This window comes from Myxocyprinus asiaticus, chromosome 48, assembly GCF_019703515.2.
Source record: "Myxocyprinus asiaticus isolate MX2 ecotype Aquarium Trade chromosome 48, UBuf_Myxa_2, whole genome shotgun sequence".
Taxonomy (NCBI): Eukaryota; Metazoa; Chordata; class Actinopteri; order Cypriniformes; family Catostomidae; genus Myxocyprinus; species Myxocyprinus asiaticus.
This window is the reverse complement of record NC_059391.1, coordinates 26,746,508-26,771,886: the sequence shown is the minus strand read 5'-3', so window position 1 is coordinate 26,771,886 and position 25,379 is coordinate 26,746,508. Positions and strand designations below refer to the sequence as shown.

The 25,379-nt window shown below is 36.3% G+C and overlaps 1 protein-coding gene across 3 annotated transcripts in view; it reads right to left on the bottom strand.

The window, feature by feature from the left end:
* LOC127437188 (myelin regulatory factor-like) overlaps positions 1 to 24,702 on the bottom strand; it is a 58,983-nt gene extending 34,281 nt beyond the window's left edge. For all 3 annotated transcript variants that reach the window (XM_051691951.1, XM_051691953.1, XM_051691952.1), the window contains exon 1: positions 24,430 to 24,702. In XM_051691951.1, the coding sequence (XP_051547911.1) occupies positions 24,430 to 24,475 (46 nt within the window). In that variant the 5' untranslated portion in view covers positions 24,476 to 24,702. The remainder of the gene's footprint in view (positions 1 to 24,429) is intronic.
* Positions 24,703 to 25,379: the final 677 nt, after the last annotated feature.

The window sequence follows — 25,379 nt, the reverse complement described above, 5'->3', positions numbered from 1 at the left end:
TCAGAAAAAAAAATCTATTCTAGAATAAATCTTATTGACTGATGAAAAAAATGTATAGTCCCTACCAGATGTAAGACCAAGAATTTTACACATCCTGTGAAGCATCAATGTTGCTCTAGGGGGCTTACAGACTTTTGCTTCACTATGATCAAGGACTGAATCCATCAATAGATTAAAGTCTCCTCCCAATATTATATCATGAGGGGTGCCAACAGCTTGCAACATCCCTTCAAGATCTATAAAAAAGCCCTGATCATCAGCGTTAGGTGTGTAAATATTAGCCAAAATCAACCTTTGCCCCTGAATTTCTGCTAAAACAATAATGACACTTCCTAATTTATCTTTACTCTATTTGAGACATTTGAATTGTAGATGTTTACTTATCAATGTAATGACTCCCCTGATCTTAATTGAGCCAGCGCTAAAGAAAACATGTCCACCCCATCTCTTCCCAAATTTTTCAGCTTCCTGCAGGGAAAGATGCGTTTCTTGAAGAAACACAATATTATATTTCTTACGTTTAAGAAAAGAAATAACCTTCCTTCTTTTTATTGGGTGCCCAAACCCATTCACATTCCATGTGGAGAGAGACAATCCACTCATATTAACATTTGACATTTTGACATATTAGAAAAAATAGACTGTGTTTCAAAAATAAAATTATAAAGACCACATTCCAACATTAGTACAACAGTCAAACCCCGAACTTCCCCCAGAACCAAACAAACAGAAAAAAGAAAAACATGCACATTAACCCTGTGCACGACATCGCCAACCAGCGTCCATCTCTCTAAACTCAAAAAGTCCATGTGGTCAAGTGTATGTTCAGTGAGTCAAGCTCACTTGGGGGCAACGTGAGAAACACACCATGACTTCCTCAGTCCATTGATTTTATGAAAAATTTCGCTTGTTGTGGGCATGTAAATATTTTGCGGCCATCCTTAGCATCTGTTCTTAATTTGGCTGGAAACATCAGTGCAAAGGTGATCCTCCATCGATGCAAGAGTTTCTAGAAGGAGTGTTACTACACAAAACAAACACCAGCCGCTAGGTGGTGCCAGCACAGAAAGAAACAAAATGGCGCCCAGCTTCTTTAGACAGTCAAGTGTATGTTCAGCGAGTCAAGCTCACTTGGGGGCAACGTGAGAAACTTCAAATGGCTTACTCACCCCATTGTCTCTATGAAAGACAATGCTTGCTGTGTGCATGTAAATGTTTTGTGGCCATGCTTAGTATCTATTCTCAATTTGGCCAGAAACATCAGTGCAAAAGCGATCTTCCGTTGATGTAAGAGTTTCTTGCATTCCTTGAATCAATCACGTTTCTCTCCTGTCCAATTCGCAAAGTCTGGGAACAAAACAATGCTGTGGTTCTTCCAAGAAATCCTTCCTTTACTTCTTGCCTCGCGTAACACGAGATCTTTATCGGATGATCTCAGAAATTTGGCTAGAATTGATGGCCTGTCTCCCTCAGCGGACCTCCGAACCGGGACTCTGTGAGCTCGCTCGATTTCCAGCTTATGGCCTATTATGTCAAGCAGACTCGGGAAGAGCTTGTCTAGGAATTTTACCATATCTCAGCCCTCCTCATGCTCAGGAATTCCAATAATTCGGACATCGATTACGATTCTAAAGGTCTTCCAACTTTTCCAAAACGTGTTCCAAATATACTTTTGTCACTAGTGGATTAGCAGCTAATTCCCTCTCCGATGACTCCAGATAATCGATCCGTTTCTTGACATCCCCGATTCTTTCACCTCCATCGCAGTAATCGATCGACATATTACAGCAAGATCCTCCAAGTCTGCCAGGCATGGTCGGCAGTTGCTGTTGAATTTGTCACGCCACTCCGTCCAAATTGAGTCCCTGGTCTGCGGCCCTGTCTGGGGTATCAGCTTGAGCCCAAAGATTTTAAATTCTTTGACATGTTAACTTCATAGAACAGTTATGTAGCAGGGTGTATCGAATCTCACCAGCTTATGACATAAAAAGAATTAAAAACTAGCAAAGCGTGCAGAGCTCGCCGTTCACATGTCTTACCCTCGCATGGCGCCACACGACTCTTTTTTTAAGCCTTTCTAAGGACCTGAGATTCTATTTTTCTATCTAAGCTTATCAGGTTTGTTTGTACTGTCCCTATACAGATAAACAAACATATAAATAAATAATCAAAAAATACAAATAAAAAGTCACCCTGTCTAAAAAATAACTGAAAATAACATTACTCATTACTTATGAATTACATTTATGTTCTGTTCATGTCTCATTACATATTAACTAAATTAATTTCCAATTCACAAGCTCTCGATTCAATAACGATTTTGATTCGATTCTGATTCATATGGGTATATTTCAGTTATAATGTCCATTTTCCTTACATATGAAAGAAATTCTCTCAGCTAATGCTGTTAAACAGTGGACCTTCTAAATTTGTACACTACGAAAATATAAATTTTACAAATGTTGTTTTATCATATGTTTTTCATCATTTTGGTCACATTTTATATTTTTTAAATCTATATATCTATAATCTATAAAAATATATATTAGGGCTTTGAATCGATTACAATTTTTAAACTAGTTTTTCTCACAGTTATCTGAAAATATTCCAGAATAATCACGGTTAATCATGGTACATGGTACATTAAAACAAACATAAAAAAATATAATCATAAATACTTTTACTTTATACTTTGTCTCAAAGATTTGGTTAATCATCATTTATTTTATTTATTTAAATAAGTACAAGATAAATGCTTTTTTTTTATTATTTAAATAATAATTAGACACATTTTTACAGGTACAAATCTTTGATACAAGTATATGTATACATGCCATAAAATCAGTGGACATGCTGTGATTGCAATGCTGCTTGGTGACACTAGTGGCACAGAAATTACACGCTTTACCTTTAAAATATTAAATACAAAATTCCCATTTTACATGATTTATCACAATTTTAATGCTGTAATAATTATGTCCGCACTGTCAAGTAAAATAGATGTGTTTAATCTGTGTTATTAACCCTTTCCAAAATAACTACAGAGTAAAATAATAATAATAATAATAATAATAATAATAATAATAATAATAATGAAACCGTTAGATGAAATCTTCTTTTCCAGTTGATTTTTTTTAGGATCAAAAGGGACAGATTTAATATATATCAAGCTTTTTGGCAAGATACACTTAAGTGTACTTTGCCAATGCACTATTAGACACTATACAGATATAAAACAAATTGAATGCTGTAGTTTAATTTGTATTTTAATTCAAGTTAATTTGTAGTTTAATTAAAATTTAAAATCTCAAAACTATTATTTTCTCTGGCTGCCGCTTGCTGAATGGTCAGGTCCTCTTTACTCTCTATCATGCACATGCTGGTTCTCTCTCTCTCTCTTTTGATACTGGTTCAGAATAAAGTGAGTGAGCGTTTTTGGGTGATGCAAAGAGATATGGCAACTTGCCCATATCTCTCTCACACCTGGCTCACCACTTACAGGTGAAGTCTCCATTCTCCGCAGAGTAAATCCACTCCTGCGTTTATTATGCCTGGAACATACGTTGTACGTAATGATTAAACGTGCACTGCACCACACAATCAGTTTAATATGTGCAGTCGAATCAAGTGTGTACCTCCTGGAAATTTATATATGCCAATTTTAGCCTCAAGAAGAGGGAAAAAAACATTAGTGAAGTTTAAGAATGTGAAAAAAGGGCTACTGCATTTATTAAAAACAGCATTAATTAATCTATATTTTAGTTCCTACAATCAGAGTATGGGGTTAGAATTGTTTCTAATTAACTTACAAATGGAAAGAGATTCACAAATAAAAAAATGTTTCACAAATTAATTGAATGAGATCCACAAGTAAATGTAAGGAGTTGCACAAAAATTAAATTCATTCACAAATAAAAAGATTGAGATTTACAAATATACAGTATGTTAGGAGTTTCACAAAAATAAAGTGAATTCACAAATAAACAAAATGAGATTTGCAAATATTTTTTTTAATTTTTTATAAATACATGTTTTAACTCACAAACACAACTCTGTTCAGCATTCATTTGTGGATCTCTTGCTGTGCATTTGTGACTTCTGAAACATTTCTTGTGTGAGCGCTGCAGGAAATCCACAAATAGGTGGACTCCACCCATCGTCTTCTCAAGCCAATCAGATAACGGCCACATTACTTGGACCAATCGTAGCATGACCAATCTTCAACAAATCACGCTTTGTTTTACTATCAGAGCGGGACCAGAGTCACAGCACTCTCATGAGCATGGAATCAAGCACATACAGATAAGCTCCAAGGCCACAAACTTTTAAAGAAACGGACACCATCAGAGGAATACTGTGACTTAAGATTTGGATAATTTTCTCTCAGTTATAAACATTTGTAGTGTCCTGTTACATGGCAGATCCAAACAGACACACTACAAAAGATCAGTAGTACAGATACTGCTTTTATAAAATATGAATCATAGATGATTAAACAGTGTACAACTTTGAGCACTTGACTCACCTGCTCCAAAACTCAGTGGTTCCAGCTCCAATACAGGACACCTTTTAAAATGTGTAATATGAGATTGTTTATTTTTCTGTTATGTAATATTTATTTTAAGTTACAATATCATGTCTTGAAATGAAAGTGCAATACAAAATTTAAATAATCTGTAACATTGTCTTTGGGTTGACTTACTTAAAAATGTACATTTTGTCATTTATTCACCCTCATGTACTATTTAGTTTCTTCTGTGGAATATGAGAATACATTGTAAACTGTAGATGCTGCTAATGAGGCTGAAATGAAAGCGAGGCTGTCAGTCCCTTTTGAGTTCCTCCCACAGAAGAAAGTCAGTCGTTTGGGTTTGGAACAATATGAATATGAGTATAAATGATGACTCATCTCATTTGACAAAATATTTCTGGTCATTTAGTTGACAAATCTTTTACTGAGTTCTCAAATGCCTATCAAGGCATTTTGAGGTTAGTAGGTTTTAAAGAGTGTCTTTTTTTTAACACTTTAAAGCAAGTATGTTGGCTAAAAGGCATGATTTTTTTGGTTACAAATTACAGGTTGTCATGCATGTAACTACAAAAAACATTAAATTTACACACACAAACACTGGAATTGAACATTACAACTGGAGTGCTTGCATTTTGCTCGATTTTGTTGTACATGAACATCCTTATTGCCACATCATGGTGTTTTGTCAGTTGTCTGGGACAGATACTCCTAGTCAGGGTAAGAGCATTCTGCACTAATGATTGGAAAAAATAATAGTTACATGTTAAAAACAAGTCCATTACTGGATAGAAAAGAACATGTTGCACAAACAAGATTGGGCCATGGAGCTTTGTGATGTCTTACCACCAGTAGCACAAAAGTCCCACAACTGTTTCCATCTTTTTTGCGATGTGAAGCAGTGTTATTATAGTTAACGAAAACTAAAATAGAAACTAACTAAAACCATTTTCGTTAACTAAAATAAAATACAATTATTTGAAAAAAACTACAACTAAACAAATATCTTTTTCTTAACTCCAAACCTAACTAACTAACTAAATAAATAAATATGATCTCGAATTCATTTCAGTTTTAGTTTCGTTTTAGTTTTTGGCAAAGTAGGACAATTTTGGAAATTTTACATTTCTTGGCACTTTTAATTATGATCCAAACACACAACCTGACATTATACCTTTGAAGAAAGCTTAAGATGTCTTCTACCTCAGACAAAAGCACAAATGAAGAAATTCTTAATACTGAGAAGCAGAACTTTTGAAAGCCCTCTTTTGACCAAATCCCAGAGGAAAAATTATTCTCTTGAAAGTATCTTCAAAGTATTTAGAATAAAAAAAAAGTATATTTTGTAACACTTTTACATCATAAATCATTATGTAACATTTACAAACATTTCGCATCAAATTTCTATTTTTCTTTACCATTGCTTTTCCCACCGGTGGTCATGAAATGAGCTCTGCCACACATCCCACTGTAAAAATCATCAATTTAAAACCTCAAAAAGGTAAAGAGAGAGAGAGAGAGAGAGAGAGAGAGAGAGAGAGAGAGAGAGAGAGAGAGAGAGAGAGAGAGATTTTGCACAAAAAAGACAATTCTCTTATTATTTACTCACCTTCATGCCATCCCGATGTGTTTGAATTTATTTCTTCTGCTAAAAACAAGCAAAGACATTATAATATATCAGCTCTTTAGGTCCATACAGGGTCCAAAGCTTTGAAGATCTAAAAAGCACATAACGGCAACATAAAGTAATCCTTAAGTGGTTTAATTCATGTCTTCTGAAGAAAGCGAATCGGTTTTGGGTGAGAACAGGCCAACATGTAACTCCTTTTTCACTATAAATCTTGCAATTGCAGTCTACAGGAAAGATCGCCAATAAGACTGCTGAAAAAAAGGATGCTACCTTTATTTGGTTTTTGGAGTTTCAAGGTTTTGTACCGTGATGAATTGCACTGTATGGAACTACAGAGCTGAAATATTCTTCTAAAAATCTTACTTTCTGTTCTGCTAAAGAAAGAAAGTCATACACATCTGGGATGGCATGAGAGTGAATAAATGATGAGAGAATTTTCATTTTTGTGTGAACCATCCCTTTAATTGTTTACTTCCCAAAGATTAGTTAAGAAATGATTTATAATCATCTAAGGAAATTCATATGGATACAATGGGGATCAAGTTAAAATGTCCTTTGTCACTTTACCCATATTCACCAAACATATCACCATATTATAAAATTTGCAACATTTACAATCCAAATTAAACACAATAATACAAATATATAGAGGTAACACAAGACTGCCCTGAGAAATGTAATGATGTTGACATTTTTAAATATTACCATTAAATGCTTCTGCTTTGGCAGCCATGAAAAATACTAAAACTAAAATAAAAACGAACTAAACTGAAACTGTGAAAACTAAAACTAAACTAAAACTAACAGACAAACTGTGAAAACTAACAAAAACTAGACTAATTTGGAACGAAAGATTGATATAAAACAGAAATAAATACTAAATTAAAAATCCAAAATTATAATAACACTGATGTGGAGCAGAGAGCATCAGTTCTCCAGTATCCTCACAACTCTTTTAATATCATTATTATTATTGTCCTCCTGTATCTCACAGTCCATATACTTCCTAAATGAATAAGTGAAACAGGGTTAACATAATTATTTCTTGTGAGTAACATTGGACTGGTCTGCCATAATACTAAGTGCTAAAAAATATAAATCCTTTTTTTTTTAAATGCATTAACATAACATGAAACCAAATTATTGCCATAGCAGGTCTTGTACACTGTTTAATATAGGGTATTAATTTATGGTTTGTGCTCCTAAGATCATCTAATATGATTCATGTTTTATTAAGGCACTATCTGTACTACTGATCTTTTGTAGTGTGTCTGTTTGGATCTGCCATGTAACATTAAGAGTAAAGGTTTTGACGACACATACATACATTTCCATTAGAATTAAAATAGCAGACTCATACAGTCAGCCAGGTTAGCTATAAAGCTAATGATCAGGACAGTCTACAAATGGGCAATTTTCAGCTGTTGACATTTAACAAGACACTACATGTTTTTATAACGGAGAGAAAATGATCAGAACCTTAAGTCACAGTATTCCTCTGATGGTGTCCGTTTCTTTAAAAGTTTGTGGCCTTGGAGCTTATCTGTATGTGCTTGATTCCATGCTCATGAGAGTGCTGTGACTCTGGTCCCGCCCTGATAGTAAAACAAAGCATGATTGGTTGAAGATAGAACATGCTACGATTGGTCCGAGTAATGTGGCCGTTATCTGATTGGCTTGAGAAGACGATGGGTGGAGTCCACCTATTTGTGGATTTCCTGCAGCGCTCGCGCAAGAAATGTTTCAGAAGTCACAAATGCACAGCAAGCGAGCCACAAATGAATGCTGGACAGAGTTGTGTTTGTGAGTTAAAACATGTATTTATAAAAAATAAAAAAAAATGTATTTGCAAATCTCATTTTATTTATTTGTGAATTCGCTTTATTTTTGTGAAAATCCTAACATACTGTATATTTGTATATCTCATTCTTTTTATTTATGAATTAATTTCATTTTAGCGCTACTCCTTACATTTACTTGGGGATCTCATTCAATTCATTTGTGAATTTTTTTTAAATTTGTGAATCTCTTTCCATTTGTATGTTAATTAGAAACAATTCTAACCCCATATCAGAGCAATTCAAGCTTGAAGTACCACCTGTTTTCTCCAGGGGGCAGTAAGCGAAACTCCAGCTGTTTAGGCAACCCGCATCTTATACAGAGAAAAAAACACAATTACCGACAGCAGACAGCACAAGATGAGAACACGTTCTTGCGTTCAAACACAGTATTAACTGTAGTACCAAAGAATAATAGTAGTAACAACTCTCAAACTGAAAAAACAGACAAGATCCTGTCAGGACCTCATAACATGAACTTCTCTGCATTCACGTATCAGCTATATATGAATATATGTCAAGGTGGGCTGTCTGTCAAGGAGGTAAATCATGTAATTAATGATGCGTTGAGATAGTGAGGACTGTGTCCAGCTGTGGCCTTGAGCAGACAGAGGTTTGATTGTCAGCTAGTGTCACAGAACACATTTCAGTCTTGGGAGAGTTTACCAAATGCTCTTTTCAATGCTGGAGGGGTTTGTAACAAAAAGAGGGGGTTTTAGAGAACAACTGAATGCCGGATTTGTCCACATGATAACAACGCAGTATAAACAGAGACTGTGTGTGTGAGTGTGGTCTTATTAATCAAGGCTCAGTAAAATGTGATTCATTGTATTTGTGTATTGTTTTCAGTAGCAATGTGCTGTAATTCTTTTAAATGAATTATATAGGCAAGACAAAGCCATATCAGATTATCTGCTTAAAATTAAATTGGATTAGTTGTGCTTGAAGCTATACACATAACTGTGATTGCACATTAGTTTAATTCTGTATTAATTCGCCACATTTTCTGCTTTAGTAACAGATTCGAAAGACTCACAAACGTCCTGTTACAAGAGCTATTGATTGGTTCCCCTTCATTTATGGGCTTTTCCAGTGCTATGGGGAAGTTCCATATGAAGAACTGTTGATTATGAGCTATTCAAGCATTTGGCATCACAGTCGACAAAACAAAGAATGCTCCCTTGAGAGCTCATTAATCACAGTCAATGCTATACCATATCCCATACTCCCTGTTTCCATCTCTCTCACTGTCTCTCTCTCTATCGCTCTTAACCTCCCCTTGCATTGTACTCACACACTGTATTTCTTTCTACATTGGGTGAGTCTGTAGCATGTGAAACAGATCAGTGTGTGTTTGTGTGCTTATGTGTGTTAATTAAACCGTAATTTACACCTGAGTAAAGTATGATAGATCAAAGCCCACTATACTTTCAAACAGTAAACACTACCCAGAAAGACACACAAGCAAACACATGTGGAGACACATGACATCCACACACACCATCACTGTGATCAATACCACAACTTTCAGTTGAGTATCCACACAGTTACAGAGGAAAACATTCATCCTAGTTACACGACTGATATCAATGATGCCAAGAGCACTGTAAAATCCCAATCAATACCAGACATAACATACATAGAGGTGCTTTATTGGACATTTTACTGGAATATTTCAGCAATTTAAACATGACAGCAAATCATAATATACATCATACAGCAGGGATGGGCGTATCGATCCTAATGGTGCGTTCAAGTCATGTCGGAATGATCGTATTGACGCGTTGAGCGCATATGAACGGCACCGAAAAGTCACAATTACGAGTTGGGGGCGTGTCGATTTAAGAATCATGGCGGAAGCAAATTGTTATTGGTAATAATTCAGTTTTACTTGTGAATTTTGACTGTTCAGTATGCATTTTTGTACTGTTAATTTATAATAATGATAAAACTTGCCAGAAAATAAGACTCATTTAGCTGGTTTATGCAGCGACAAGCGTTTGCAAAAAAACGATATTTTCTATCATTATATGTGGCTGCACAAGAATGATAAAAAGACATTCATTACAAATGTATTGCATGGCTTTGCTCTTCATTTAGTTGCATTGGTGCTAAAAAGCTTCCTGCCTTTGCACACAAAATTCTAATTTTTGTGAAAATTAGCAAACGAACTTCCCAGGAGGACTGGGAATCCACACATATTTTTTTTAAATTAATTAATTAATTAATTAATTATTATTATTTATTTTTTTTAATTAGTGATTTTATTATTTAGTTACCATGAAATCTAATGCGTATTATAAACTTCAAAGTGAAGAAAAAAAATAAAAATATTAGAGATGCACCCATATGACAAATTTGACAAAACCAATTACAACAAATTACCAATTTAACAAAAAAACTGTAGGCCAATACCAATACCCATATTCTACTACTTACCTTATTTTGTCTCAGATCTCTATTATGCCTTAAAACTGTTTAAAGGGGTGCAAAAGCTATTTTATTGTTTTATCAATAAACAATTTCCATTAAGCTGGGATTGGATCTGTTGAACACTGTATGCAAATTAGAAGAGAGCCACAATGAGTGATAAATACAAGGTAAAAAAAATATTTAAAACAAAATATGATAACATGAAGGTTATTTTGCACTTCTAAAACATTTTGCACTGCTTTTTTTTTTTTTTTTTTTTTGCAGTTATAAACAGTATAACTCACATTTTTCACACATATGATAGAACATTACAAATTCTTGCGTTTTCGTCATGCTTTACTTTTTCGAATTTCATTTATTTTGGTAGGTGTTTCTTTATATTGCACTGCAAAAATGATTATAAAACTTTATACAATGCAATACATTCACATAATTAATTATAAATAAACCACTGGTTTTTCATAACAGCATATTCATGCTTATCTGATATGCCATTTGGTCAATAATTGGATGATAATTAAAAATTACATTAGCAAATAGCTGTGTAGGATAGGAACTATTTCTCCTTCCACTTATCTAAATGTGCAGAAATGCTGAAAGACGCAAGCAGTCGTAGACAGCGCTCGCACCGCGCAGTGCTTGTTCAAACAGGGAGGGAGTGAAATGAAAGAATGGCAATGAAAGAAAAACAGCGAAACATCATCTGGAGTTTAATTTACATTAAATAACGACATATCTAAGCGTGACATTTATTGTAACGGGTTCGTGTGATGTTGGCTACAAGTTTATTTAAATTAAAAGTAAAAATTGTTGTTCAAAAAAGTATATTATATTACTTATATTATAATTATTATATATTATAATTATATTATTATTATTATTATAAAGTCTATTATATAATATTATATTATATTACCTAAAAAAAAAAAATATGCCGTTTAAAAATTATATTAATAATTGCCAATTTTATCTCAAGAATTTGGATTTAATAGAATAAATGTCATAATAAAAACATTCAAATGAAGTATTACATCGGCAATATTACCCTTAATAGTACTTGGTATTGGACTGAAAAGAAAACATCACCGGTTCCTATCATACAGTCTCAAAAAAGTGGTGTTTGCCCATGCAAAACTCACCACCATGATGCTAGGGTGTTGTTAGTGGTTGCCAGGACTTTGTTATGCAGTTGCTAAGGTGTTCTCAGTTGTTTTTAATGAGTTGCTATCTGGTTGCTAGGGTGTTGCTTACTGGCCCGAATCAAAAGAGCCCACCTCCACCTCTATGATACTCTAGTTTCTTAATATGACTCAGGTCCCTCCTTCAATGTCTATGGGATTTTTTGTTTTGTTTTTTTTGCTTGATTTATCTTCTGCAGGACGAAGTACGATCACTCCTCAAGAAGCCACACAATTTGAGGTATAATTTATGAGTGTAGCACAAACACTGTAGGACGAGTCATAGTACACGCCAAATTTTAATACTTATTACACTTAAGAAAGTATGGCTTTAGTTTCCATTATGTTCAAACACACACTTTAACTATATATATATATATATATATATATATATATATATATATATATATATATATATATATATGCTAAACTATGACAATCACAACAATAAATAGCAGTCTTAGGTACCACGAGAAGACAACAAATATTATTTAACAAAAGACAGACTGGGGATGAAAGAGAGAAAGAGAGAGACAGTACCTGGTCGAAGCCACAGCATTATGTTTTAGGATGGACACAAACCTACAAAAATGAAGATGTGTGTATATGACCCAGTACGTCTCTCATATCCTTCCAAACAACATACACCTTAATGTCTCTGACCTTAGCTGGTGGGCAGAGGGATACCGATTTGTGTGTGTGTGTGTGTGTGTGTGTGTGTGCATGTGTGTTGTAATGCAGGATTAGGTCTCAGTCATGAGACAGAGCTGTACCAGGCCACCACACACAGTTCTAGTCGCCCACCAGCACTGAACGCACCGGCCGACCTGAGCAGCTTACCTTCCCCACAAGCGTACCACAAACATGAGGGAGAGAATGACGGAGCAGAAATATGTAGCGAGCAAAGAATGTCTTCACGCTGTCAGAGACAGAGAACGTGAGGAGGACGAAAACGTGTGAAAATCGAATAACGACAAGGGATTCAAGGAATGACCCAAATTCTCTGAGGGGCGTATCATGGTAACAGCCCCCCACACATCACAACTGCCAAGATCTCGGCCCAATTTTAACCCCAGTCCCCCTGTATAATCCCCACTAACATGCAGAGTAACCAGCCAGATTAACTGGTGTGGTCCAATCACCCAAATAAGGTTGACTGTCCTGTTTTCAAAAAACAAAAAGCACTGAATGTTTTTAATCAACCACCCAAAACACCCTAGCTACCACTTAGCAATGCCCATAGCACCCTAGCCATAAAGCAACATCCTGTAAACCACTCATAACTCCTCAGCATTGTGGCTGCAGGTTTTGCATGGACAAGGACCACTCACATTTTCCTTTAATAAAAATTTTAGTCTATGTTACTTAACCAAAAATATTCTTCACCGCTTTTAATTCAATTAACTGAATTTGTTGTTCAATCATTAAAAGCAGCAAACAAATCACCCGAGAAAGAAGAAGGTGGGAAATGGATCACGTTTACCTGAAATGCGAAAAGTGTGTAATTTTTGGCATGTTGTAATGGAAATGGTATCTGAATGTGACAGGCCTGGCTGCTCTAACACAATGCATTCCAGTGACAGCAATACAAAGTTGCATGAAAGAGACCACGCGCAACGGCCAAACCATTCTCCTCCTCAAACACCAGCCCAAGGAACCACACAAAGAGCTCTATGACTTACTGTATTGACATCTGGCAAAATGTGACCTATCCTGAAAAAAAAAACCCTCTCAAAAGTGACCAGGATTTGTTGACATTAAATGAACATCCCATAAGACATATTCAGCATGATCTTGTGAAAATTACGAGATTACATTATGTAACCGGACCTGCTTGACCCTCTCCGAGCAAGATTCGAACCGGTGTCAGCTGGCATGGGAGGCAGGTGCGCTAAAGAGGAGGCTAAAGGCTCCAGCCTCTAGCGTGAGTTGCTAGTGCACCACTTGAGGCCAGGGGAGTGAGGTTTACACATACTGCACAGCTATCACGTACCAGCTGGCTCCCATTACACTCACCGCTCTAAACCTAATTCCCATCCGGGTCACGGCACCACTGTAACCGCTTGTGGAGGTTGGGGCTTGGTTGAGTGTTCGTCCGGAGAGTGAGAGAGTGGTAAGGGTTCACACTTGAGCGCACTCTTGATGATTAACAGGTGTATCTCACTGCAGAAATGCTGGGGAGAGCTATAAAGAGGGAGAGAACAGCAGAGGCGAAGAGAGAGAGACTGGCACTTATGTCCTGTGTGTGTCGGTGTGTTAATGTGTTTGGGAAGACTGTGCTGAAAAGCAGTATTTGTCTACTGAGTGTGAAAATAAAACCCATCGTTTGAGTTGAAGTTTCCGTCCTCCGCTTCCTCCTTGGCAGCATATATATAACCTTGTTACACTGGTCCTGCTCAACATTCAAACCGGCGTTAGCCAGCATGGAAGGCGGGTGCGCTAACGAGGATGCTAAATGCTACAGCCTCTAGCATCAGACGCTATTGCGCCTCTTGAGGCCAGGGGAGTGAGGTTTACATATACCGCATAGCTATCATGTACCAGCTGGCTCCCATTACAATTACATTGTTTATTACATGTATTGTGTCAGTCTCGAGGTGAAATGTCCACTGTGTGGCACTAAAAGTGAGTTAAATGTTCTTCCAAATAGATAAGGTTTTTTGAGATTTAAATCAACAAAACTGACCTCCCTACCCTAAACTTTAAACCTAAACCTAACCGATAGTGTCAGAAAAAGCAAATGTGAGATGAAAAACACAACCATGTCAGTTTGTGGTGCTTCTTTCGGCTCATGTGTCGACTCACTTGCACTTTAGGACTCATACCACGGCCCTTTGCATCGCAAGCGCAACGCTCTATCAGTTGAGTGTAAATTTATTGTGTTTGCGTGAGATTGTAAATCTAGTTGGTTATGTAATGTAATAGCTAAAATCGCTTTACAATTCATGCGATATAGAAAAAGTGTTTTGATGTCATAAGATAGCATTGTGCGAGGAACAGAATGAAAAGTCTTTATGAACTGATAATCTGCAGTTTTACTCTTAATTTGTGTGAAAGTGAATAAAAATCATTGTTGTTGTAGCGCCTCTAGTGTTCATTTCACCAGGAAACTGCAAAAATGTATGTACAGTAACGTGATTCTTTGAGACCAGGTTGGACAAATCACAAATGAGATCTCTTAAATATCTAAATCGTTTGTCCTAGACATTAAAAAGAGTCTTTTGCTGAAGTCTCTTGGTTCTCAGATTTTTATCCTGAAAAAAAAAGACTCACATGTGTCTCCTTTGTATTTTAAGAAAAGCCATCTCAACAATGTCCTGAATTGTGCTCAGAAGTAATCTGCTATCAAAAGTCATAAAAAGATTGAACTCACAAAAAGATTTGAGGAGAAACATCTGAGAATTAATGAAGTTTAGTCAGTTTATGTTTCATTTAAGTATCAACTTCAGTCTGAGTACAGACTGAAACATTATTGAGATCTCTTCTGAAACTCTAGAGGAAACACTAATGAAATTACTGGCATCTTTTTCTCAGGAGAACAATCTGAGATGAAAGAGACTAGCAAGAGTCTCCATTTGCTCTCCATTTAATTGCTGTTTAGGAGAAACAATTAAAGAAATCTCATTTGTGATTTTTCTTTCTGACAAGTGTGTATTGGTTCAAATATGAACTCTTGCGTTCTTAAATGTGTGTTTCTGCTTATTGCCGTGTGTGTGTGTGTGTGTGTGTGTGTTTGAATGACCTGTGCCCTGCCCTTATCTCACCCCACCCACAGCATGTGTGTGTGTGCGTCCATCAGTGTGCATGCATGTGTTTATGAATCTAAGCCTGTTATCTCTCTCGTTCGCCCTGTCTGCACACTGTCACACTAATGGAGTCGGAACGAGCGAGTGATAGAGAAAAAGAGACAGCGAGAGAGAAAGAAACATTACTCGCACCTCATTCTGTTTTTTAACAGTCTTTTAGGTATGCCAGGAATGGTCCAGTGCTTTAGAGAGAGGGGGCATACATACCCTCTTTAAGCAGCTTATGACTCTAGCAAGCGAAAAACGCTTTCTGAGCATTCTTATGTCACTGGAGGTTTCCGTGCCAGTTATCTTTAGGTAAATATCTGTAGAATATATCCACTTCTCGCCTTGCAGTACTGAACGAACAGAAGCCAGCCACTGTTTCTAAGAATTACTTTCAACACCTGCAATCCATAATCCATCCTAGCAGTTTAGAAAAGCACAGAGGACGCTTATCTGGGATGTTTGTTTATGGTGATAATGGCGTGCCATTCATCTCAAACTCATCTGTCTGCTTGAGACGAGTGAGAAATCACAATTTATTTATGGATCTGTGACATGGCACCCATTTTTTTTGTCTAAATCTATTTAGAAAAACATAAAAAATGCAATTCAAACAAAATATTTACTTAAATACAACTCTGTGATGCACTTGTTTTCAATTTCTGAGTTCAAAGTAATTAAAAAAATAATAATTCACATTAAAGTAAAAAATGTAAAGTGGTGTAACCGTCCGGAGAGAGTAAAATAAAACAAATGAATAAAAGTGTCATTAAAAGCTGAAATTCTCGAAAAAATAAATGTTTCCATAAGTAGTTTGGAATAATATTATTATTTCTTAAGAAAAATTGTAATGAAACAATTCGGGGGTCTGAGTAGCTCATCGAGTATTGACGCTGACTATCACCCCTGGAGTCGTGAGTTCGAATCAAACACTGTGTGCTGAGTGACTCCAGCCAGGTCTCCTAAGCAACCAAATTGGCCCGGTTGCTAGGGAGGGTAGAGTCACATGGGGTAACATCCTCGTGTTCGCGATTAAGTGGTTCTCGCTCTCAATGGGGTGTGTGGTGAGTTGTGCGTGGATCTCGGAGAGTAGCATGAGCCTCCACATGCTGTGAGTCTCCGCGGTGTCATGCACAACGAGTCACGTGTTAAGATGCGCGGAGGACAAGTCTCAGAAGTGGAGGCAACTGAGACTTGTCCTCCACCACCCGGACTGAGGTGAGTAACTGCGCCACCACGAGGACCTAGTAAGTAGTGGGAATTGGGCATTCCAAAATTGGGGAGAAAAGGGGATAAAATAAAAAATAAAAAAATAATAAAAAAAATTAAAAACGTTATGAAGCAATTTTGTTTTAAAAGATAATATAATATTAGATTTCCCCCCCCCCCACCAAATCAAAGTCAGGTGGTGTAACCAACATGCAGGTAGTCATTGTGTTACCATGTGACCTAAAAAAAAACATTAAAAAGAGAGGACCCCTTCAGACCCTCATGACTGTGTGACGTAAAAAACAAAAACAGACATTTTTATGAAAAGGCACATTTTATTCGGTTCAAATGGAGTAACTGTCATATGTATTTTGTTGGTTCATGTTTTTCATGTCTTTTATTTTGAAATTTCTAGTTCCTGTTTCATGTCATGTGGTTCCCTTGTCATGTGATTTCATGTTTCCCTCCATGTTCATGTGTCTTGTTTTCATTGGTTGATTATCTTGTTATCTGTTCTGTTTGTTCATTGGTTCCCTAATCTTTGTTTTACCCCTTGTCCATGTATTAAGCCCTCATGTTTACCATTGTCCTTTGACAGGTATTGTGTAGCGTAGTCAAGTCAAGTCAAGTCAAGTCGGTTACGTTTGTTATGGTTTGGATTCACGTTTCGGATATCACTTATGTAAATAAACTGCACTTGGGTTCATCTTTACTTCATCGTCTTCATCATCGTCATTGCCAGCACCAACGTTACAGAACGTTACAATAACCCTAAGAAAACATCATTCAAAAATTCATGATGTTTGTAAAAAAAATATATTTTTACCTTGAAAAATATTTTTTGAAAAAAAAAAAAAAAGAATAATAATTTAAATGGTTGATTAAGTTGTGTACACTCAGGAAAGTATTTTATACCTTTTACTTGATGGTTACACCACTTGACATTTTTTAAGTCGTTAAATTAATCATTTGTAGAAAATGCTATAAATGTTTTTCAAAAATGTATGAAATCAACTTGGACATAAATATCGCATTTCTAAGAACTATATACAGTTAATATGTTTTAAACTAGATTTTGTAAAGATTTCTAATTTGCATCACCTCAGACAACCTTATTTGTCAACTATTCATTTTTTGGCGTACAACAAAATTTAAATGAGCAGAATTTAATTGTACTTCAATGATTAAAATAGAATCTGACTGATAACCCATTGGAGAAAAAAAATTTGTTAAAATCTTAAAATCTTTTAATATCTAAATTATTTCTCCTAGATAGCAGGAGATTAAATGAAGAGCTCAAAGAGACTTTTGCTAAAGTCTCCAGCTTCTCAGATTTGTCTTGTGTGAACCTGGGTTTCAATGTCTCAAACTCTTTTCAGATTTTCCAAGATAGCACAGTCTGCCACCATAAGTCTCAATATGAACTGAAACATTTCTCATCAAATTCTTTCAAGAGCAAATCATCTAAGCTATGTTGTCCTCATTAATTTTATTGCTCTGTACTCTTACTGTATGTCAACGAATCAAAACTCCACAGTCTCTTCAGCAATGAAAGAGCAACCTCTGAGCAATAAAATTTTCCTCTGGGGACAGTTGAGGGTCAGATCAGTTCTACAGGCAAACAGCTCAATCTGCCTTGTCTTTTGTGCTTTGTGTTGCTGTACTTCACAATGGATGTCCAATTCAGAAACAGCCCCCCACCCCACAACGCAATCCATACACACAAACAGAGCGCAAACACATACATCATTCATCAGGAATCAAGAAATAAAAACTGCAACCAGCCATCAATTCAATTGCACAAATGTATACAGAGGCACATACACAGAGTCCCAACATTGAAATAACAGAAAAGAACAGGGAACAGAATCTTAATTAAAATAAAATGCTATTATCTGATTTGCCACAATGTTCTCAAAGCTGTTCAAAACTCAAGAAAACCATTAAAAGACATCTGTGTGTGCACATAAACCAGCATCTTGTGCATTTGCTTCCCAGACCAATATACATAAAAAAATAAAATAAAAAAAAACATTGGAAGAGCAGTTGGGCTCTTGAGTTGATACCATGACAGTGAATCAAATCAGACATCATCACAACACCCTTACCTAAAATGTAAAACCATAACCATTACAAAATTAAGCAAAACTACAGTATGTTTTTTTTTTCTCCCCAATTTGGAATGCCCAATTCCCAATGTGCTCTTAAATCTTTGTGGTGGTGTAGTGACTCGCCTCAATCCGGGTGGCGGAGGACGAATCTCAGTTGCCTCCACGTCTGAGACCGTCAATCCATGCATCTTATCACGTGGCTTGTTGAGCATATTACCGAGGAGGCTTCACGCCATCCACCGCTGCATCCACGCACAACTCATCACGCGCCCCACCGAGAGCGAACCACATTACAGCGACCACGAGGAGGTTAACCCATGTGCAAACGGGCCAATTTGGTTGCTTAGGAGACCTGGCTGGAGTCACTCAGCACGCCCTGGGATTCGAACTCCAGGGGTGGTAGTCAGCGTCTTTACTCGCTGAGCTACCCAGGCCCCCTACATTATGCTTTTTGAAGAAAATGCACAATTTGATGTATCATTCATGTCTGTAGCAAAAACAGTGCAGAACAAGTTGTGCATGGAATTTTAATACGTAGGGTTAGGAGTGTGTACAAATCCCTAACCGTAAGTGTAATCAATAGTAATACTCATGCTTGCTTGATGCCACAACCACAATAATGATAACTCTGTTTTCTGTTTCCTAACGTCACCATTTTCCAAAGTATGCAATAATGGATAGTGTTTTCGAAATGCTCCATTTTCAGTGGAGGAAATCACCTTTCTAGTGTGGATGAGAGGTGTAAATGTAGCGAAAGGAATGTGTTTTCGAACAAAAATTAGAAACGTATGCATTTTTAGACGAAAGTCTATTAGTGTGGATGTAACCTATTACGTTTCAGTTTTCTAACGTCATTATTTTACAAAGATTATGGTAATGGAAAGTGTTTTCAAATCCATTTTTGGGGGAGGAAAATGCTGTTCTAGTGTGGATGAGAGGTGTAAACGTAGCAAAATCAAACATAAACTGTGCGTATTAGTGTGCACGTAGCCTAATCCGTTTTCGTTTGAAAACTCTGTTTTTGGTTTCCTAACGTCATCATTTTCCAAAGTTCAAAATGCTCAGTTTTCTGTGGAGAAAAATGCAGTTCTAGTGTGGATGAGAGTTGTAAACAGCAATATTAATGCATTTTCAAACAAAAGAGTAATGGAGAGCTTTTTCGAAACACTCTTCGAGAGTGTATAACAGGTGTAAACGTAGCAAAATGAATGTCTTCAAACGAAAATGTATTAGTGTGGATGTGGTCCAATCCGTATTTGTTTGAAAACAGTTTCCTGACGGCATTGCTTCCCAAAGTATGTGGCAATGGAGAGTGTTTTGAAACGCTCCATTTTTAGTGGAGGAAAACACCATTCAAGTGTGGATGAGAGATGTGAACATATCAAAATTAATTTTCAAATGAAAACATATAAGTGTGGATGTGGTCTTAGTCCCCACTGAAAATATTCATATAGTAACACTGAATCTGTTCTTGATTTTGTTGGAAAATGTGACCCTTCAAAAGGCTTGCTAAGGTCTCCACTAATTATTGAAAAGGTTTATTGATGTAGTAGTGAGCATAAATCTGTGACTTTAATGTATTTACAAAAGAACTATTATGTGCAAGCCACAATTCTACCATAGTTCATATCACAAACACACTCAAATACTGTCAGGTCACCATATCAACATTTCTGTGTATTTCTTTGTGTGTGTGTGTGTGTGTCAGAACCTCCAGGTTTCGGTCGGGACCAGAGACACGTTGACAGCCTCACTCCCCAACTGAAGAATGTAAACATGTAAAATTCTCGGTAAAGTCAAGAGCTGTTCTTGATGGCCGTGATCTTCAGAGCTCAATGAAGTCAACAGTGTTTACAGTGCAGCACTGTCATATAAACAAACCACAACACCTGCTCTAAGAACAGACCCTCATCAGTCCAAGTAATGTGTCACTCACACGAATTATGGCTGGAAAATCCCTCCGAAATAAAGAGTTCGGCTTAAAACTCGGCATAACAACTGTGGCTTTTATCTGTCAACAGTGACAGAGTAAGTGATCAACCACCCAACCACTTTTCAGCCGTCTTTGTACAGAAAGTATTTTTCCCATTCATTTTTTTCCATAGGAGTTTCATAAAGTTCTTCATAAATGGGTTCTAAGCCATAAACCAAATCAACCAGCTCAAAGGTGAATCAAAACATTACAAACTTTCATTTGAAAAGACGAAAAGACAAAGGAACAAGACTGAGGGAATGTACTGCAATCCCATGAAGCATTGATGTATTTGAATTAAAACTATGGAAAAATATAAAACTATGGATTTAAAGTTGTTGATTATAAGTATAGAATATATTTAAAGTATATTGCAAAATATTCAGATATTTTCAAATATATATACTGTAAGTAGTTTGAGAGAAGAAGGAGACCGACTCGATTGCTTTATTCTCAGTGTAAAATGGGAGTGGGTGGTCACTGCAGAGCTCTTTTGGTGCACTTTGTTTGCAGCAAGTCTGATTGGTGGATCGTTTCCCTGCACAGGATCATGGGTAGTGTAGTTCTTTAATAGCAGTTTTCTGCTATTAAACACGATTTCTTTTTTTTCTTTTCTCCCCTTTTCTCCCCAATTTGGTATGCCCAGTTCCCTATGCGCTCTAGGTCCTCGTGGTGGCATAGTGACTCGCCTCAGTATCGGGTGGCGGAGGACGAATCTCAGTTGCCTCCGCGTCCGCATCTTATCGAGTGGCTTGTTGAGCGCGTTACCGTGGAGACCTAGTGCATGCGGAGGCTCACGCTATTCTCCGCGGCATCCACGCACAACTCACCACGCACCCCACAGGTTAACCCAACGTGACTCTACCCACCCTAGCAACTGGGCCAACTGGTTGCTTAGGAAGCCTGACTGGAGTCACTCAGCACGCCTTGGATTCGAACTTGCGACTCCAGGTGTGGTAGTCAGCGTCTTTACTTGCTGAGCTACCCAGACCCCCATTAAACACGATTTCTAACATTTAGTTGAAATAACGTGGACTGATGGGTTTAACACAAGCATACACCATCTGTTAACAACTTTGGTGCTCACAGTAGGTCTGTCTTTAAAGGTTTATACGTTATTGTAAATAATAAATTACCCTATATGAAAAAACAAATGGGATTTTTACTTCCGGAACCAGACTGTTGCATTCTCCAGAGGAAGATAAGAAAAGAGGAAAGAGTTGAAAAATAAGCAGAAGACAATAAATGAACGCTTCACAAAGGTCACTGATGTACTGTTACTGCCAAGCATTTTTTTTAACAATTAATTTTTAGATAATAAGTATTTCAAATGTGACAAGAAACAGAGATAGATTTTCATAAAAGCACACAACATTCAAAGGATGTTCAGAGGAAATCACAATGGATTCCAGTATCTTCCACATATATTCATTAATCTATCTCTGTCTTCTCCTTTTCTCTTAGCAATATTTCACACACACAAAAAATTTAAATTCTGTCATTATTCACTCAGCTAAAAGAAGTACACACAACTTGCATGATCTGCTTTTGAAGCCATACGTGCTGTGGACTATGTTTATGGTGATTTTACGGTGTTTTATTTATTTATTTATTTATTTATTGTCCTTTTTGGAGCTTGACAGATGAACGTTGCATCTTAATTCATTAGAATTTCTCCTTTTGTGTTCCACTGAAAAAACAAAACAACAACAACAACAAAACAATAGCACATGAGGAACGACATGAGGGTGAGTAACTAATGACAGAATGTTCATTTTTGGGTGAACTATCACTTTAACCATTACAAACACAACATTTATCACATTCCACTGTCTTGCCCAGTGTTTCTTCTCAAACCCCTCCTCCTTCTCTCTGAAGTCCATCCTTCGCTCCCTACATCATCTTCACCTTTTGGCCCTTCCCCATTTCACAAAATTCCTTCATCGTGTTCTTCCCATCCAGCCACTGGACAGCTTTTCGTGTCTTTTGCCCAAATGAAATCCCCCCAAAATCTTGCATGACACATTTATTTAAGCCTCTTAAATCACTTACGCCAATAATGTCTGAAACACGCACAGGCCCTTAAACAAAATCTTTATAAGTGGACACGTGGTGGTTTCATGTAAACAGAAACGTGAAATGCAAACAATTGAGGCTTGGAAGCAATTGTTGAGCTTAAACAGCATGGATAACACTGTTAATTAAAAAGAAATCAGGCCAAATGTGTTCAGACTTTGTTTACTTTTTAGAAACTAAAAACAATCTTCTCTTTAGGTTTCTATATTACATTTCACAAACTTTTTTGTAACGCTGTAAGAAACGACTTGATTTTACATTCAGGTGCATGCACTAAAGAAAACTATTTGTTGACTCAACAACCATAATATATGAAAATAAATAGGCCGCTTATACTCCGAAATTTACATATTTATTACATTTTTAGCTTTACATAAATTGCATTAATGTGTACAACACAAAATATTAATTAAAAGGAGAACTTAGAGTGAGACATAAAGTGAAAAACTAATTGTGAGTTCCTTGATCTTCTTTGGCTTAAAAATCCCTAAAATTAAGATTTTAAGTACTACTAACTCAAACGATTAAGTCAAGGTTAGGGTTAGGGTTAGGTTAGGTTTGGGGGGTTGTCGATGTCCTTTTCTGCATATCGCGGCCCCCTTCGGCATATCGCGGCGCCGTTTTACGGCCCTCTTCAGCCAGGCCCGTTCGGCCCCATTTCGCATCCGGCCCACCGGAAAAAGTCCCGGTTCTCCGCATGACCAGTTCGCCCCTGGATTAAGTACAGAACTGAGGTTGTGGGGAATACCCATAAACATCTGAGCTTGAATAGCCTAATTTAAGCATGTTTGTTTGGTCAAAAAACTTATCAGGTCATTTAATTCGTTTAGAATTAGTTAGATTTCATAGAAAATTTAACTCGTTTTAGTATTGTTGATGCTGTTTTACTGTAATTAGTTGTTTCGTGTAAAGTCTTTCGAGACATTTCAATTAGGTTAATATTAAAGTTCATTTGAAAAAAACAAACAAACAAAAAAACGTGCTATTAGTTGTTAAATCTTATTCGTGTCACCTTTATAAGTAAATAAAGTTGAATGAACTGATGCATTTGTGTATATCTGACCTAAAATGACCATAAGTTGATTTTACTTAAAAAGCGTGATGCCAAATGCTACTTATATATTTTAAGTAAATCCAACACATAATTTTTTGCAGTGCATGGGAAAACGCTATCTGAAATTACTTCTTGCAAATGTTTGATCAACTTTATTAGTTAACATTAAAAAGTAAGCATGAGCAGTTGTCACCTTAACAATTCCACCTGATCTGACTCTTAAAATGATTTTTATTGGTGTAATCTATGGTAGTTAGGTTGATCCAGTCATATTAAATTACCAGTCATAAAAAAAAATATTTGTTATTTTTTTAATTTTTTTAAATAAAAACTTTTGGTGTTACCTAGCATTTTCAGCTTACCTGGCAAAACATTTTACAGTGAGTATTACCATGGTACTATCTGAAACCATCACTGTGCCAAGGTACCACAGTATTTTTGCAAGGGATAAACAACTAATATGCATTATAAATATTTTGTTAATTAGGGAATAATGAAAAGTAGCTATTATATATATATTTTTTTATTTTATTTTTTATTTCTTCTTTATGTTTTTAAGCTATTCTTGAACTGTCACATCCATAGAAGATCAATTAATTTTAGTTTTACCTTCGAAGAATCTCTGTAGGGCCTCCGTTTCATCGATCACGTCCATTCTAGCGGCTCCCGCTTATAAACTCCATGAACATGAAGGATCGATCCTCCGGCGCGCGTGAGCGGCGGGAGTCGCGTGCGCTTCAAACCCTCATCCCCGTTTAACAACTTTACGCACAGTTATCTTTATTAAAACAAACCACGGAGCTTCCCAGCTCTTTTTCCAATATCAATATCCTCTGGTCAATTCATATCCCTCTCTGCGCGCTCCCGCCCTCACTTGCGCTGTGCGCGCGCTCCGAGAGTGAACAGGGCACGCGGATCAAGATGCGCAAGAGGAAAGACAAATGTTTATTTTGACCGTGAACATTTCCGAAGACCAAAAGTGAAAATGGATTGTGCATGTGTAAAATTAAATGGGTAACACTTTGCAATAAGGTTCCATTTGTTATCGTTAGTTAACAACATCAGTTAACAGAAACTAACAATGAATAATAGATAAGATTTATTAATCTTTGTAAATATTAATTTCAACATATTAATACATTTTAAAAATCAAAAGTTGTATTTGTTAACGTACATAGCTATTGCACCATATAACATGAACTAACAATTAACAATTGTAGCTATTTCTATTAAATTACATTAACAGATTTAAGAAATGCTTCAAAAACATATTGTTCATTATGTGTTAGGGTTAGGAAACTTATTGTAAAGAGCAGGGTACAGATTACAGAATACATGCTGAAAAATGTCATTTGTAATGTATTCTGTTAGATTACTCAAGGTCAGTAATGTAATCTAAATACTTTGGATTACTTCTTCAGCACTGCTAGATTTTTTCACTTGTTTTGACTATAAAAATTCTGCCAGTACAGTAAGACAAAATACACATGTTAAAAACACATTCTCTGAAAAACCTAAATATCTTATGCAGTGTTGTTTCTAAAACATGATAAATCTAA